Source organism: Mesoplodon densirostris, chromosome 11 (genome assembly GCF_025265405.1).
Source record: "Mesoplodon densirostris isolate mMesDen1 chromosome 11, mMesDen1 primary haplotype, whole genome shotgun sequence".
Taxonomy (NCBI): domain Eukaryota; kingdom Metazoa; phylum Chordata; class Mammalia; order Artiodactyla; family Ziphiidae; genus Mesoplodon; species Mesoplodon densirostris.
In genome coordinates this window covers 91765001-91782596 of record NC_082671.1, presented here as the reverse complement: position 1 = coordinate 91782596, position 17596 = coordinate 91765001, and the positions used below count along the sequence as shown (strand labels likewise).

The 17596-nt window shown below is 38.7% G+C and overlaps 1 protein-coding gene across 1 annotated transcript; it reads left to right on the top strand.

Moving 5' to 3' along the window:
• The first annotated feature begins 1221 nt into the window (after positions 1-1221).
• Positions 1222-3292, top strand: LOC132499188 (zinc finger protein 667-like). Its single transcript, XM_060113603.1, is given in 1 exon segment — positions 1222-3292. A coding segment is annotated over 1 exon segment (1833 nt). The 5' UTR covers positions 1222-1364; the 3' UTR covers positions 3198-3292.
• Positions 3293-17596: the final 14304 nt, after the last annotated feature.

Below are 17596 nucleotides of genomic sequence, written 5' to 3'. Positions count from 1 at the left end.
GAAGCCACACAAGAGTGGGGACTGTGGGAGGTGGTAGCAGGGGCTTTGCTGAAAAGCCAGGGCAAGCATTACTCAATCTTCTCCTTCTATAAACATCGTTAGGATGGAAGCACTAGATTGTGGGCCACTCCAGTAATTCCCAAGCTAATATATTGGGCCTTTTGTGGCTTATAGTCTAGGATTTTATTTTGCTGTATCATCTGTGTATTTTTCAATGTTGTATTTCTTTTGGTTAATCTTCCTTCCTCCTGGGAAGCAAAATGTTCTGCAATAACAAACACTGTCTCTGGTAAGTCCCTAAAACTCCAGTGCAACAGATTGCAAAGCCTGCTGTCCATTCTAAATACACTTGCACTGTTTCTCTCTGAAGCTGGTTGTGTTCATGTCTCCAACTTTATATTCCATATGTGTCATTTTTCTTTGGTCACCAACCATTGATCACTCTTTTCAAAAGATGTTTCACCATGTACAGCAAATGTGTTCTTCAAATGAAATCCACAAACCTGCTTGACTTGGAGAAATTATTGACACCCCAGTAATATGAAAACTGTGCCTTTTTTGCTGCTTTTACTATGTACAAGTCTGTATACATGTTTCTAAGTGTAACCTTATAAACAAAGGCTAAAATCTGAAAGATTTTTGTAGCCAGTTTCTTAGAGACTAAGAATGTATAAATTTGCTTTAATGAAAACTTAACCTTCCTTATTCACCAAATGGACCACTGTAAGTCAAAGGTAGTCTTACAGATTCTCAGTATTATATTCTGAAAGACTTTCTGCAAAGCTTAGGAATGAAAATAAGGATCCACATTGTGACTCTAATGTACCCGAAGCCCCTCCCCCAACTATATAATTCCTACTCTAATCAGAAAGTATCCAGGCGCGGGGAGCGTGGGGAGCGCGCCGTACCTGCGCAGCTGCCGGGGCTGGGCGCCGCCGGGATGTGACCCTGGAGGACAGGCACTGTGTGAGAATTCTTACTTCGGCCCTCTTAGTGTCAGGCTTCCTTGGAGATGCGTGGTGTATACTGAATTAAAAAGGAAAAGGAAGGCAAGAAATAACCGTGTGCCTATTGCTGAAGATATCTCATGTAAACTTTTAACAGCTAAGGGTGAAGCAGGTTTTGTTTACCCCATTGCACAGCAGTGCTGAGTTCTTGGAGAAAGTTATTTTGTGGACAAGAATTGTGCTCCTTCAACTTGGGGTGTGTGCCAAGGGCAAACAGCCATGAGAAACCACAGGATGGGTGCGTTGCCACTTCCTGGAGCAATCCATTTTACTTGAGGAATCAGAAGGGAAGAATGTGCCCCACCTTCTCAGCACTCTGCCCCTCTCCAAATTGAAACCCTCAAAGGGGAGGAAAGGATGCCTGCTGCATGCGGGAAATCCAAGTCCAAGGCACCAGCCACATTTGGGGATTTGGCCATCTACTTCTCCCAGGAGGAGTGGGAATGGCTGAGCCCCATTCAGAAGGATCTGTATGAAGATGTCATGTTGGAAAACTACCGGAACTTGGTTTCTCTCGGACTTCCCTTTCGGAGGCCAAATGTGATCACCTTATTGTAAAAAGGGAAAGCACCCTGGATGGTGGAGCCAGTGAAAAGACGCCGGGGCTTGGATTTAGGGTCTAAATGTGAGACCAAGAAGTTATCTCCATATCAGTGCAACAAATCTGGGCAAAGCATCTATCAGAAAGCAGTTTCTGCACCACAAAAAGTTCCCACAGGAAAGAGAGGCTGCAAGAAAAATTCAGTCCTAGTAAAACCCAAGAAAGTGCATTCAAAGAAGAAATCTCTAAAATGTAACGACTGGGGGAAATTCTTTAGTCAAAGCTTATCTCTTAAACTTCATCAGAACTCTCATACTGGAGAGAAGCCTTATGAATGCAGTAATTGTAGAAAAGCTTTCAGACAGATCTCATCCCTTACTCTTCATCAGAAAATTCACAATGGAAGGAAAAGCTATGAATGTGATAAATGTGGGGAAAGCTTCATTCAAAGAACAACCCTTATTTTACATGGGAGAAGTCATGATGAAAAGGAAATCTTTGACTGTGGGAAGGCCTTGAGTCAGTGCCAATCTCTGAGTATACATCAGGAAATCCAGCTTGTCCAAAATGTCTACCAGTGCAGAAAATGTGAGAAAGCCTTCATTCGAATGTCATCCTTTTTACTTCATAAGAAAATTCACAATGGAAAGAAAATACATAAATGCAATGAGTGTGGGAGAGGCTTCAGTAAGAAATCAGTCCTTGTTATACATAAAAAAATTCATACTGGAGAGAAAACCCATGAAAGTGAGAAGGCCTTAAGTCAGAGTTTACAGCAGAGAAGTCACCATATAGAGAATCCTTATAAATGCAGAAAATGTGGGAAATCCTTTAATAGGATTTCATCCATTATGCTTCATCAGAGAATTCACGCTTCAAAGAAACCCTACAAATGTGATAAATGTGAGAAGATCTTCATGCGGCTTTCAACCCTCACTCTACATGTAAGAATTCATAATAGAGAAAAACTGTACAGATGTAATAAATGTGAGAAGGTCTGCAACCGGCATTCATCCCTTATTCAACATCAGAAAATTCATACAAAGAAAAAGAAACTGTTTGAATGTAAGGAATGTGGGAAGATGTTTTCTGGAATTGCCAACCTTAAAATACATCAAAACATTCATTCTGAAGAGAAACCTTTCAAATGCAATAAATGTAGTAAAGTTTTTGGCCGCCAATCATTTCTTATTGAACATCAGAGAATCCATACTGGAGAAAAACCCTATCAGTGTGAGGAATGTGGGAAAGCCTTCAGTCACCGAATATCTCTTACTCGACATAAGAGAATTCACACTGAAGATAGACCCTATGAATGTGATCAGTGTGGGAAGGCCTTCAGTCAGAGTGCACACCTCGCCCAACATGAAAGAATTCACACTGGAGAGAAACCATATACATGCAAAACGTGTGGGAAGGCCTTTAGCCAATGCACATCCCTTATTCTACATGAAAGAAGTCATACTGGAGAGAAACCCTATGAATGTAACGAATGTGGGAAGGCATTTAGCAGTGGCTCAGATCTTATTTGGCATCAGAGAAGTCATTCTTCAGAGAAACCCTATGAGTGTAGTAAATGTGGGAAGGCATATAGTCGGAGCTCATCCTTGATTTGACATCAGAATACACATTCTGAGGAAAAGGCTTAAGATTGTTTTAAATATGTAAAAGCTAAGAGGGAGGCTAGCAAAGTAGCAGAGACACAGGCATGGGAAAATGCATTTGTCTGTAACATAAATTGTGTAAAAATGGGACAGTTTGATGATGTATCCCACTTTGAAACCCAAAGAGCAAAAGTCATTGGTGATTTTGACCTGATTATTTGAAATCAACTGAGGCAGTGACTTTATCATAGGTCTTTGTTTCAAAATAGCAAGTTCAGATGATTGGATCAGTCATTTTTAATGAAGAGCATTCTTCATTTGATAAAAATAACTGGTACTTTATTTCCAATGTAATTTTAAAGCTATTTCATTGGTTATGTACAACAAAGTGAATTGTAAATCCATTTTTCTGGATGGAGCTGTGAGCCTGATTTAAGGTCACATGAAGAAAGAGTTTGAGTTTGTCCCTTAGAACTAGAAGTATCACACAGAAGGGATTTCCTCATAAACCAGGGTGCCATTTTCAGCTGGCAGAAACTTCTGGTTGAGAATAAAGAAGATTGAGTAAAGATAGCACTCATAATTGTGTGGAGCAATAGAGTCATTACCATACTGTCTCTATGGATATGAAGATGTATGATCTTAATGGTGTGAAAAATCTAACAAGCCTGGGACAAGCTAATGAAAAAAAAACAGGATGTATTGAAGAATGAGGAACTTCAGAACAAGGAGAAATCATTTGTTACTGTTTTGTTTGAAAATGAATTTATATTTATATGAATAACATTGGTATTTTCATGTGAAAACACTGGTGTACAACAAGTGATTGGTGGAGAATGGGATGTCATGGTCTGAATGTGTCCTCCCAAAATTCGTTTGTTAAAACCTTAACCCCCAATGTGATTGTATTTGGAACTGAGGCCTTTGGGAGATAATAAGGGTTAGATGAGGCCATGAGGGTGGGGCCCTCATAATAGGATTAGTGTTTTTAAAGAAGAGACACCAGAGACCTCTGCCACGTGAGGACACAGCAAGAAGGTGGCTATCTGCAAGCTGAGAAACTAGCCCTCACCAGTATCCAACCTTGTGGCATCCTGATCTCAGACTTTCAGCCTCCAAAACTGTGAGAAATAAATTTTGTTTACATCAAAAAAAAAATAGAAAGTATCCAGAAAGAAGATATATCCATTCTTTTGTAAGACATTTTTCATCTTTTTATTAGATCATGGACCCTTTGAGTGAGTGTGTGTGTGTGTGTATGTGTGTGTGTATTTTAAATGTTCATCCTTCCACTTACATAGCAGCAAAAATCTTCCCCTCCCCATCAACCCCCTCTCAGAATCAATATTATCTGCCTCTCTAGTATCAGCACAGAAGATTCTGTGATGCTCATTTCTGTTAAAAAACAATACAAAACAATTACAAAAACAATACGTACAATATGACTTTCACTTTTCAAATTGAAAAGTATGACATTGAGTAAGCTTTGCAAGCTAATATGCTATCCCTTCAGAGATACAGAAATGTGCACAACCCTGTTGTGAAACACTGCTTTCAATTTTCAAAAGAAAAATATTATTAAATAGCCACATCTACATATTCGTTGAACGTAAATGTATATGACCATTATTTCCTTGTTGAAGAAATCAGAATTTAAGATGCAAACAATGTAAGACACAAGCAAGTTTTTTTAGAAATAAGCAGTCCTTTAGCTGAGATTAATTGATGGTCTTTCTGAGAGTAGCAAGGATGGTGGTAAACACAGTTCCTGATTAGTCTGCCATGGTCTTATCAAAAGGCCATATACCCTAGAGTAAAGGGCTATGATTTGGCACTAAACCAACCTCTATATCTTACTAACCTATCGAACTCTGCATTTGTGTGTGTGTGTGTGTGTGTGTGTGCAATGGAATAGATGATACTCTATGCAATTTGGTTTTTTGAAGACTAATGATAATATAGAGTGCCTAGTACAGTGTATAGCATGCAGTAGGAATTTAGTAGTTGATAACAATTGTAATTATGGTTATTATAATTCTAAGAGCAAAACTGTCAAGCAAGAGTTCTATAAATATGTCCAGCAGTACTTGGCCTAAGGTTCCTTTAAGCATACAGCCAGCACTCCTCTCCCCACCATGCAGTGATAATTTCCCACATTTGTGGCCCCAGCTTAGACATTAATCTTCCAGGAAGCCTGCCCTGAATCCAAGCCTGAGTGACACATCCCTTCTATGACTTCTCCAAGACTTTGTGTTATTATAACGATTATCACTTGTATTGATAATGTCTGTAGGCTCTTGAATACATTTTGCTTGACATGTATCCCCACAGCCTAGTTTGGTGCTTAAAGCATTGTGCATGCTGAATATGTGTTTTTGAATGGCTGCTGATAAGTAATTAGTACATACACTATTAACAGGCTGAAAAGATGCCAACTGAGAAAATTATTCAGATCACCCTAGGAACTGATTCTGGTGGGATTCTCTTTTGTTCCTGTGTAGATTTTCAAATTTGTGAACCTAACTTTTCCTCTTGGTCACCGTCTTCCTAGTTTGGCATACGCCAATTAACTGAGGCTATTTGACCCTACCTGTCCTCACACAACTTCATGTATTGGATCATGGACCAAATACAGCACCTGCTCTTGCTACCTCTAGAAATGATGCTACGTGTACCCTGATTTCCTTCCTGCTCAGTCCTATTTGGGTCCAATTGAGAGCACTCTCATTTATATTATCTGCTTCTCCAAAAATCTTTCCAGTTATGCCCTTCACTGTGATTTCTAGTCTTTTACCCTAAGGTGACTTTACTTACTGCATGGTTTTAATACCCCTTTACTTTGGTTTAACCCACATAGTTCTCAGTATGGTTATCTTGACCATGTATTCTGCCTTGTGTTTTCCTAATTTATTCCTGTACTTGCTATCTAATGGATTCACTTTTGCCATTGACTTACTATTTTTTTTAATTTTTACTTTATATTGGAGTATAGTTGATTAACAATGTTGTGTTAGTTTCAGGTATACAGCAAAGTGATCAGTTATACATATACATGTGTCTATTATTTTTCAAATTCTTTTCCCATTCAGGTTATTACAGAATATCAAGCAGTGTTCCCTGTGCTATGCAGTAGGTCCTTCCATTTTAAATATAGAAGTATATACATGTCAATCCCAAACTCCCAATCTTACCATTCTTAATTAAGTGTCTCTATTGAAAATGTGACTTTTTCTTTGGGATTTGTGCAATTGCAACTCCCTCAAGGAGTGTCCTTCCTTTACCAATAATTTAAAAGATGAGTAATCAAATACCGAATTGTGGTGTGGTAAATTGTCTGCGAAAATGGCCACAATACTTCCTCCCATCCCTGTGGGCTTTTGTAATGTGACTTGTCCACTTCCCCCATCAAGAGCCAGAGTCTATTTTCCCAGCCCTTAAATTTCAGTTGGCCTATTACTTGGTTTGACCAATAGAATACAGCAGAAATGATGATAGAGGACTTTTAAGCTTAGGTTCCAGGAGACCTTATAGCTTCTGTTCTCACCCCCTTGAATCACTGTGCTGAGGTACCGTGTGAGGAAACCTAATCTAACAAACCAAAGATAAAAGGCCTCCTAGAGCAAGAAGAACCCTCCCCTCTGAAGGTCCCTCAACCAACTATCTGATAGCCAGTAGTAATCATCAGAAACATAACCAGATTATACCATCCAACCCCAGTTAAACCTCCAGATGATTGCAGTTGTATGAATAACTCCAGATGAGAATAGCAGAAGAACTACCCAAGTGAACCCAGCCCAAATTTCTAACTCACAGACTCATGATGAAATACGTTAAGCCAGTACATTTTGGGATAGTTTGTTAGATAACTGATAGCAATAGTTAATGGCTAAAACACATGGCTTTCTAAAGAAATACTATTTTTGTTTGTTTTAAGTCAAATCTGGAAATATATCCTTTTTGAACCTACAGTGTTATTTCATTGTTGTTTCTCACTTGTATCTAACAGTTGTGGAACATCTTAACATTCAAACTCTATCTTTATATCTATTCCTTTGATCCTGACATCCACTCTGTAGGAAGGAGGCGGAGCAGGTATTACAAACATCCTCATTATCTGGATGAGGACATTGACTGCAGAGAGAGCCCTCCGTCCATCCGAGGGTGCGTGGTGGAGGCCAGGATCATAACCCAGCCCTCTGTCCTGTGCAGTGCTCGCAACCCGTTCTGCCTCAGTAGAAGAATATTATTTCTAATAGTAGCAGAATTGCATTAGATCTAGGGTTGCATTTACCAAATGTGTGATTCTCAATTGTTTTAAAATCCCATCTAATGTTCACTTTTCATCACTGCCTTTTTTAAAAAGTTTTACAACCATGTTCATTTTAAGTAAACGTAGCTCTGAAGTTTCTGATTCATTTTCAATCAAATGTTTGTTTAACAATACTTCTTTGATGTTCTGTAAGCCCTTTGAAACATTTTATAAGCCATTTATACCTTTTATCTTTGAATCATCCAGTCACATATTGCCAAGGTAACCCAAAAGTGTGTTTCACACTCTTTGTATTAGGTTCAAAATGCACTGTATTTCTCTAGAACTAATAATGAATTTGGTAAGGTTGCAGGATACAAAATTAATGCACAGGAATCTCTGGTTCCTATACATTAACAACGAAATATCAGAAAGAGAAATTAAGGAAACAAACCCATTTACCATTTCACAAAAAGAATAAAATACGTAGGAATAAACCTACCTAAGGAGGCAAGAGACTTGTACTCAGAAAACTGTAAAACACTGATGAAAGAAATCAAAGATGACATAAACAGGTGGAGAAATAGACCATGTTCTTGGACTGGAAGAATCAATATTGTGAAAATGACTATACTACCAAAGCAATCTACAGATTCAGTGCAATCCCTGTAAAACTACCAATGGCATTTTTCACAGAATTAGAACAATTTTTTTTACAATTTGGATGGAAACACAAAAGACCCCGAATAGCCAAAGCAATCTTGAGAAAGAAAAATGGAGCTGGAGGAATAAGGCTTCCTGACTTCAAACTACACTACAAAGCTACAGTAATCAAGACAGTATGATGCTGGCACAAAAACAGAAATATAGATCAATGGCACAGGATAGAAGACCCAGAGATAAACCCACACACATATGGTCACCTGACTTATGACAAAGGAGGCAAGAATATACAATGGAGAAAATACAGCCTCTTCAATAAATGATGCTGGGAAAACTGGACAGCTACATGTAAAAGAATGAAATTAGAACACTCCCTAACACCATACACAAGCATAAACTCCAAATGGATTAAAGACCTAAATTTAAGACCAGACACTATAAAACTCTTAGAGGAAAACATAGGAAAAATACTCTTTGACATTAACCACAGCAAGCTCTTTTTTGACCCACTTCCTAGAGTAATGAAAATAAAAACAAAAATAAACAAATGGGACCTAATGAAACTTAAAAGCTTTTGCACAGCAAAGGAAACCATAAACAAGATGAAAAGACAACCCTCAGAATGGGAGAAAATATTTGCAAATGAAGCAATGGACAAAGGATTAATCTCCAAAATATACAAACAGCTCAAGCAGCTCAATATCAAAAAAACAAACAACCCAATTAAAAAATGGGCAGAAGACCTAAACAGACATATCACCAAAGAAGACATACAGATGGCCAAGAGGCACATGAAAAGCTGCTCAACATCACTAATTATTAGAGAAATGCAAATCAAAACTACAATGAGGTATCACCTCACACTGGTCAGAATGGCCATCATCAAAAAATCTACAAACAATAAATGCTGGAGAGGGTGTAGAGAAAAGGGAACCCTTTTGCACTGTTGGTGGGAATGTATATTGATGCATCCACTATGGAGAACTGTATGGAGGTTCCTTAAAAAACTAAAAATAGAACTACCATGTGACCCAGCAATCCCACTACTTGGCATATACCCTGAGAAAACCATAATTCAAAAGGACACATATACCCCAATGTTCATTACAGCACTATTTACAATAGCCAGGTCATGGAAGCAACCTAAATGTCCAATGATAGATGAATGGATAAAGAAGGTGTGGTACATATATACAATGGAATATTACTCAGCCATAAAAAGGAACAAGATTGGGTCATTTGTAGAGACGTGGATGGACCTAGTGTCTGTCATACAGAGTGAAGTAAGCCAGAAAGAGAAAAACAAATATCGTATATTAACACATATATGTGGAATCTAGAAAAATGGTACAGATGAACCTTTTTGTAGGGCAGGAATAGAGACGTAGACATAGAGAACAGACATGTGGACACAGAGTGGGAAGAGGAGGGTGGGACGAATTGGGAGATTAGGTTTGACATAAATACACTACCATGTATAAGATAAATAGCTAGTGGGAACCTGCTGTATAGCACAGGAAGCTCACCTCGGTGCTGTGACAACCAAGATGGGTGGCATGGGGAGGGTGGGAGGGAAGCCCAAGAGGGAGGGGATATAGGTATACATATAGATGATTCACTTCATTGTACAGCAGAAACTAACACAACATTGTAAAGCAATTTTATTCCAATTAAATGCTAATTAATTAATTTTTTTTAATGCAGTGTATTTCTAACCCGGGTATACTGTTGCTTTCTTCACTGAAGGAATTGCTTTATTATATCCTTTACAGACTTGTCTTCCCCTAGAAGAGGATATTTACCTCATGCAAATTTTATTGCTATCTCAGGTTGTTATAGTTCAGAATGGGCTTTTGGAGGCTTGTTTTGAATTCTGAGAAAGCAGTCACATAAACTATGAGGACAGAAATTATAATAAGCACCAATTCTGGGAAAAGCATATTAAGAATAAAATCTTAAGTAAAGTTCATTGAGCCACCAATGCAGTAACACACATACACACACACACACACACACACACACACACACACAACTTGGATTACTTATTTAACCGCAGTCTAATTTATAGGTGATACATATTGATACTCAGTGTTCCACTGAAATGCAAAGGAGCGTTTCTGTCATCTATCTAAAAGTAGCACTACTAACATTGACTTTACCTCTACTGTGTGCCTGGAATGGTTCTTGTTACATATTATCTGTTTAATACGCTCAGTAATCCACTAGGGAGGTAGGTATTTTTTATCTCCAGTTTACAGACAAGGAAAATTAGACTTAAAAGTACTAATGGCTGGGCTTCCCTGGTGGCACAGTGGTTGAGAGTCCGCCTGCCGATGCAGGGGACACGGGTTCATGCCCCAGTCCGGGAAGATCCCACATGCCGCAGAGTGGCTGGGCCCGTGAGTCATGGCCGCTGAGCATGTGCGTCCGGAGCCTGTGCTCCACAACGGGAGAGGCCACAACGGTGAGTGGCCCGCGTACCACAAAAAAAAAAAAAAAAAGTACTAATGGCTGAACCTCCACTCTATCTTGTACCCTATGGTACAAGGGTGAAAATTGCTTGTATGTATGAAAATCAGTGAATCTCTGGATTTTCCTTATATGTAAAAGAACATATTAAAGTATGCACACTGCATAAAATAATTGATGTGAGAGCAAATCCTAACCTCTAATATGCTATCCATATAGCTATCATCATTAAATTTTTCCAAAGAAATCATTAGTCAAAATTATTCTTTAGTGTGCTGTGGAATAAAGTGTGTTTCCATTTGGGCGTGCAAAACACACAAAGAAATGACAAGAATTAATACCTATTCGTGAAGCACACAGTGGAACCCCACATTGGGGATTCCTGAGCTGAGGGGCCTGGTCTTAATTTCTATTAGCAAGTGAGGAACCAATTAAATACTTCGATTGAAAGAGCTTTACTTGTACCTAATTGAAATACACAGCATGAGAAGAAACAGTATCTTGCATTCCGAATATTCTAAAATGTTGATTAAAATTAGTAGATGATAATTATATTTTTAATTAAAGTGTTAAGTCACCTATACTTCATTCGAAAAAATCTTATGAGAAAGGTATCCCATGTCTATATCTCTATTTCTCAGTTGTGGAAACTGAGGCAAAAAGGCATTAAGTCTAATAGTCACACAGCTAATAAATGATAAAGTGAAACCTAGATAATCCAGTACCAGACACGCATTCCTAAATTCTCTGCTCTTGGCAAACCCAAGGTTCTTAGGACAATGATACGATATTATATCTAAGAGATTTCGCAAATCATAAATGTAATACCAATGGAAGCTACTGCTTTTTTTTTTTTTTTTTTTTTTTTTTTTTTTTTTTTTTGCGGTATGCGGGCCTCTCACTGTTGTGGCCTCCCCCGTTGCGGAGCACAGGCTCCGGACGCGCAGGCTCCGGACGCGCAGGCTCAGCGGCCATGGCTCACGGGCCCAGCCGCTCCGCGGCATGTGGGATCCTCCCAGACCGGGGCACGAACCCGTATCCCCTGCATCGGCAGGCGGACTCTCAACCACTTGCGCCACCAGGGAGGCCCCGAAGCTACTGCTTTGACTAAAGAGTGAGAAAGTCAGCAAAGGATTTTAAAGATACAGGCACCGATGTGCAAACAGTGTAAGATGATTGCCGTGGAACTACTTGTTCATTGAACTCAAAAACAAAACAAAACAAAGTCAGTAAAAAAGGAAAAACATTAGAGACAATGGAGCAGCGACTTCTAAAATATTTTAGGCATAATTGTCTTAGCTTCTTTTCCTCCTGTCCCCCCAGCTATTTATTAGATGCGTAGTAGAAGTACATTTATGAGATTAATCTTAGGGCTAATTTAGATTGTATTATATTGAAGACCAAACTTAAGCATATTCTTGGGAATAATTTCTTTTTCTCATCTCCTCTTATTATAATAGTTTTGTTTTTTTTTTTGGTTTTTTTGGTTTTTTGATTTTTTGTCTCGATGTGTCTTGTTTTACATGACTTACTTTTCAGGATGTTAGACTACCCCTACCTATGAAAAGACCATTCCACCAGCACCAGCTTCAGTGAGTCTGGATCAAATAGCAGTTGGATTTAATAAGCCCATAAATAAGGCAGTAAGTAAATACAAATGGAGTTACTTTTAAAACTTTATGGCCCAATAAAACCATGTCATTCCCAAGGGATAAGATATTTGAATAGTCAGTATAACTCTGGATATGCAAGGTAATATAGTGCAAAATGTTTTAGCTATTGAAATGAATAGATCTGGCATCCTTGATTCTACCACCAATCACCTATCTGAGCTCAGGCAATTTATTAAACAGTCAAACTCATTTTCTTCATCAGAAAAACAAAGTTAGTGAAAACATACCTTAAGGTTTTTAGGGAGGACTAAAAAAGATATGTAACGTTTCCAGCAAAATTTCCTTTCACATTGCAGGTGCTTGATAATTTTTAATCTCTTTTCTTCTTCCTTCTGGTCTCCTTCTCCAGCTCTCCATCTTCTTTCATTATGAATTAATTGTGTCAATGAGAAAAAAAATGCTTACAGACTTTCAGGTTTAAGCTGTGAATGATCATATAACATCTTTCATGTGAGACTTTTTAGAAAATGGATTAACCATAGTGTTAGTTTCGATACCGTGAAAGAGCTAAATTAGCCTTTCCTGGCTTTCTGTGGGTCTCTATTTTCATAAAAATTGCTAAGGTTTATATACAAGACATAAAATGAACATTTGTACAGTTCAAGATTTATGGAAGTTTAGAATTGGAATATTCAAGAAGGAAGAGATGAGTATTTATTCAAACAGTCAAAAAAAGTGTGAGGTCTAATTATGTGCTAAGTCAAGAGGTCCCTGAATTTTAGAAGTTTTTGTTTTTGTTTTTAATAAATTTTATTTATTTATTTTTGGGTGTGTTGGGTCTTCGTTGCTGCACGTGGGCTTTCTCTAGTTGAGGCGAGTGGGGGCTACTCTTTGTTGCGGTGCTCGTGTTCCGCATTACGGTGGCTTCTCTTGTTGCGGAGCACGAGCTCTAGGCGCGTGGGCTTCAGTAGCTGTGGCTCGCGGGCTCTAGAGCGCAGGCTCAGTAGTTGTGGCGCACGGGCTTCGTTGCTCCTCGGCATGTGGAATCTTCCCAGACCAGGGCTCAAACCTGTGTCCCCTGCACTGGCAGGAAGATTATTAACCACTGCACCAACAGGGAAGCCCTAAATTTGAGAAGTTTATATTCTAGTTGGGAAGGTACACAATGTTCAGTTTTACTTGGCAAGAAAGAGACAACACAGATTGGGTGGTGAAAGAAGATCTATCCAAGAAGGTTTCAATTAGCAGATGCTTAACCCTGGGAGAAGTCAGCTGCATGGAGGGTGGGAAGAAGAAAATAGCAAGTATAAAGATATTAGGTGGGAACAATCTTGGCCTGTTTGAGGACTAGCAAGAAGATCAGTCAGGAACAGAAAAGGAGAAATTGGCAGGATATGAAGTCAGAAGGGAAAGCAGGAACAGACTGTGTAGGGTAGGTATTGTAGACCATGATAAGTAGTTTGAGTTTTATTTTAGTGTGATGGGAAACTGTTGAAGAATTTTGAGCAGAAGAGTGACAGATCTCTTTTATAAATTTAAAAGGTATCTCTGGCTGCTGTGTGGAAAATAGATGGTCAAAGGGCAGAAATGGAGGCAAGGAGACAGTTAGAAGGCTCTTGCTGTATTAAGACTGAACGGGATGGTGGTTTAGATTAAGCTGGTAGCAGTGGAAGTAAGAAGTGGTCAGATTTAGGTTGAGGCAATGGGACTTGATTGTGGATTGAAGTGAGGAGGCAGGGAACTCAAGAAACCAACTGTGATTCCTAAAATTGGGGCTTAAGCAACTAACTGGTTGGGAGTTGTTGCCATTTACAGTGATGGGAAGGGTTTGGGGAAAATAAAATTTGAGACGTCTTAAGAATTCTATTTTCAACTTGATAAGATGGAGATGACTATTAGACATTAAAGAAGAGATGTTCTCAAATAGTCAATCAGATACATGACTTGAGTTTGGGAGAATAGTCAGGAATGGAGATATAAATCGGTTGGTTAGCAGCATTAGATGGTTTCTAATGTCATGGGCCTGGGCAAGTTCACCTAAGAAAGGAGTATGGCTAGAGAAGGTTAGAAGGTCAGAGACTGGGGCATTTATCAATTGTAAGAGGAGACGTCATCAGGAGAGTTCGAGGAGTATCTATTGAATTATTGGGTAAAAAGAAAATCAGGCAAAACTAAAAGACAACCAGTTTTAAATCAGAGATAAATCAACAAATAAAAAATGATGAATACAATCTTAACAAGATGCCAAGAAAATGTCAGGTAATCAATCGTGAAGGTCAATATTGTGATCTTAGAACCAATGCTGATTTTTTAATGATTTTGCCAGACCGAGTGATGAGTATTATTTTATTTCAGAAGTCCAGGAGAAAACCTGGAAATCTGAAAAGAATTGGTAGAGGGAAAGAAGGAGGAATAAAGGAAGGGAGAAGTCAGAGAGAGGTGCTCTGAAGACCTTGCCTCAGGTATTTCCCCTCTCAGAGACACTAATTTTCAAGCGGGAATCAAAGGAAGGAAAAAGATCATACAGGCTTTCTTTTCTCCTGATACCACTGCCCGTAGCTGCTTCCTGCCACTTTTTGTGTTGCCTGTCTTCATTCTGGCTCCAGTCCCAAGCCAAAAGGTGGAAGCCTAAGCTCTACGCAGCAATAGGGGACATGATCTAACCCCCTAAGTCAGTTGAAATTTGAAAATACATAATTACCCCACCAGGGTCAAACTGACCCCATTACTCAAATGACTGATCCCCTCAAATGGTTTCCTTATTGTGTAACCACTATCCATGAAGGAATGGAGACACGTTCTGAACCTTGAAGGAGTGTTGCAGGACATCGAAGTCCCAAGTGGTTTCCTTCAGAAAAAGCTGTAGAAATACAAATGTCTAACATCTAGCAACCGGCTTCAAAGAGGAAGAGAATGACACTATGAACTCCAATCAGTGTGATTAAGAAAATTTTAGATTAACTAGACAATCAAGCACAGGCTTTGGAGTCAGTCAAACATTGGTTCAGCACCACCACTTATTATATTTTGACCTTACACATATTACATGACTTTTATCATAAACCTCAATTTCCTTTCCTGAAATGAGCATTATGATAACACTTAACTGAAAGGTTACTGTGAGAATCAGATGACAAAATTTCCCTTAGCCTCTTCCAGGCATACTTCTTCACTGACTCTCTCCAGCAGCGGATCTGAGTAGGAAGGGCTGCAAGTCCAGGTTCTTTCCCCAACTTCCTTAAACACACTTGCTCCCTTGACTACCCTCCCCATAAGGCCCATGAAATACAATGGCTCTGCTTGATCATTCCATTCTTATCCTATCCAAATTCATTTTCCAAAACTTCCCACTCCTTACTACCTGCTTCTCAGCCTGTTCTGGCCAAGTCAGTCCCCTCCTTATACCCCACGTCTCCTTGCTTAGTCCTGCTTAATACCTGTAACTTTCATTGCCCCACAGCCACCTCGTGGGCCTGAGCTTTCCTTCCTTCCTTCCCTTTGTACCTCCAGCTATTATTCATCTTCAAAACTTAGTGCAACTAAATGCAATGAGTTGTCCTGAGTCGGGTTGTCCTGAAGCAGAAAAAGGACATTAATGGAAAAACTGGAGAAATCTCAATATATTAATGCACTGATGTGACGTTAGTTTCAGTTTTGACAAACGTACCATAGTAACGTAAGATGTTAACATTAGCAGAAACTAGGTGGGGAGTATACTGGAACTCTCTGAATTATCTTCATAGCTTTTCTGTAAAACTAAAATTATTCCAAAATAAAAAGGTTATTTAAAAAAAATCAATATGACATCAAAGAAGCAGATTCACAGATATAGAGAACAAAGTAATGGTTACCAGTGTGTAAGGGGGGAAGGGCAATATAGGGGTGGGGGAGTAGGAGGTACAAGCTATAGGGTGTAAGATAGGCTCAAGGATGTATTGTGCAACACGGAGAACATAGACAATATTTTGAAATAACTGTAAATGGAATGTAACCTTTAAAAATTATATAAAAATTAAAAAAATTCAGGCCCTAACCTTTCTTGAAGACTACCTTGCCTATAACACTTTCTTTGCCCTCCCCTCCACAAACCCCTGTACATCTTTCCTAGCAATGTGACCTTGGGTCCATTGCTTAACTGTCCTGCGTTTTAGCTTCTTCATCTGTAAAATGATGCGAATGAGCATAAACCACAAGAGAAGGTCTGGGAGGAGGTATTATACTTTGTGTGTGTTTGTGGAGGTGTTAGGGGGTTGTGTGGAGGGGGTCTGGAGGAAACCTAGGGAAATACTGAGCTGGGCTTCATGCCAATGCTGTCTAGTTCAAGAGTCTCTGTTCTTAACCATTAAGCTATGCTGCATGTGGACACATTATAAAATTTTTTGTTGTCAACATTTATATAGTATTCATAGAGAAAATTAAAGGGAAACATATCAAAAATCTTAGGGGTTGTCTCTAAGCTATGGGATTGTGAATGATCTTAATTATTTTATTTTCCTTCATTTTTCAAATGTTCTACAACAAATACATATTCCTTGTGATGAATAATATATAATTATACACACCAAACTCATAGTAGTAATTGCCTCTGGAGACAGAGTGATAGAAATGAGACTCAGGTAAGGGTTAAGGGGAGCTCTCATTTCATTTTTAAAAATCAAAACCAAATACCATATAATGCCAAAGAATGTTTCTTCTGGCTTATGGACAGGGAAAATTTTAGAGGACATAAGGAAAAAACAGGATTTTTGGTGTCACCTCAACGCTATTTAATTTTTTTTAATAAAATAAAAATAATCTATCCAAGATCTAACTATTCACACAGTGAATGATTTTAGTACCTGTTTTGAAATGTCAAATTCTTTCAAAAAATTTTTGCACAGAGCCTGTGCTTTACTGATAGGCGTCACAAGTGTTTTCTTTGCCTACAGGGTAATTTGGCTCCACAAAGGTTACTTCTTCATTCAAGTTCCAGCAGAACAGGATGGGTTTGTATGCACAAGTGTGTCCTCACCAGGTTTCCCAATTGTTAAAGCACATGGTCCATAATAATTCAAATATCTCTTTGAGAGTATAATTTTATACTCAGAGTTGCTCAAAACCTTTCAAATGCATTATTAAGGGAAATATTATCTAGGGAAGTTGCCTAGATACTCAGTGATCTACCCTAGAATTAAATGTCTTATATTGACTCAAGAAGTATTTTTACTCATTTGCCTTTTAGCATGGTGACTGGCTGTATCAAGAGATGTTATAAAAAGCAATCCATCACTGTTAATATTGTCAGGATATTTGGGGGGGGGGGGTTGTTGACCGTTATAATCCACATATGAACCAGTCCTAGAGGAGAAGTTTTACTCTGACCTCATTATCAGGTTATTTCTGAATATTATTTTACTTTTACCTGTGAACACTGTGAACTCTATACTTGGTTGTGCATTCTTTTCTTGTTT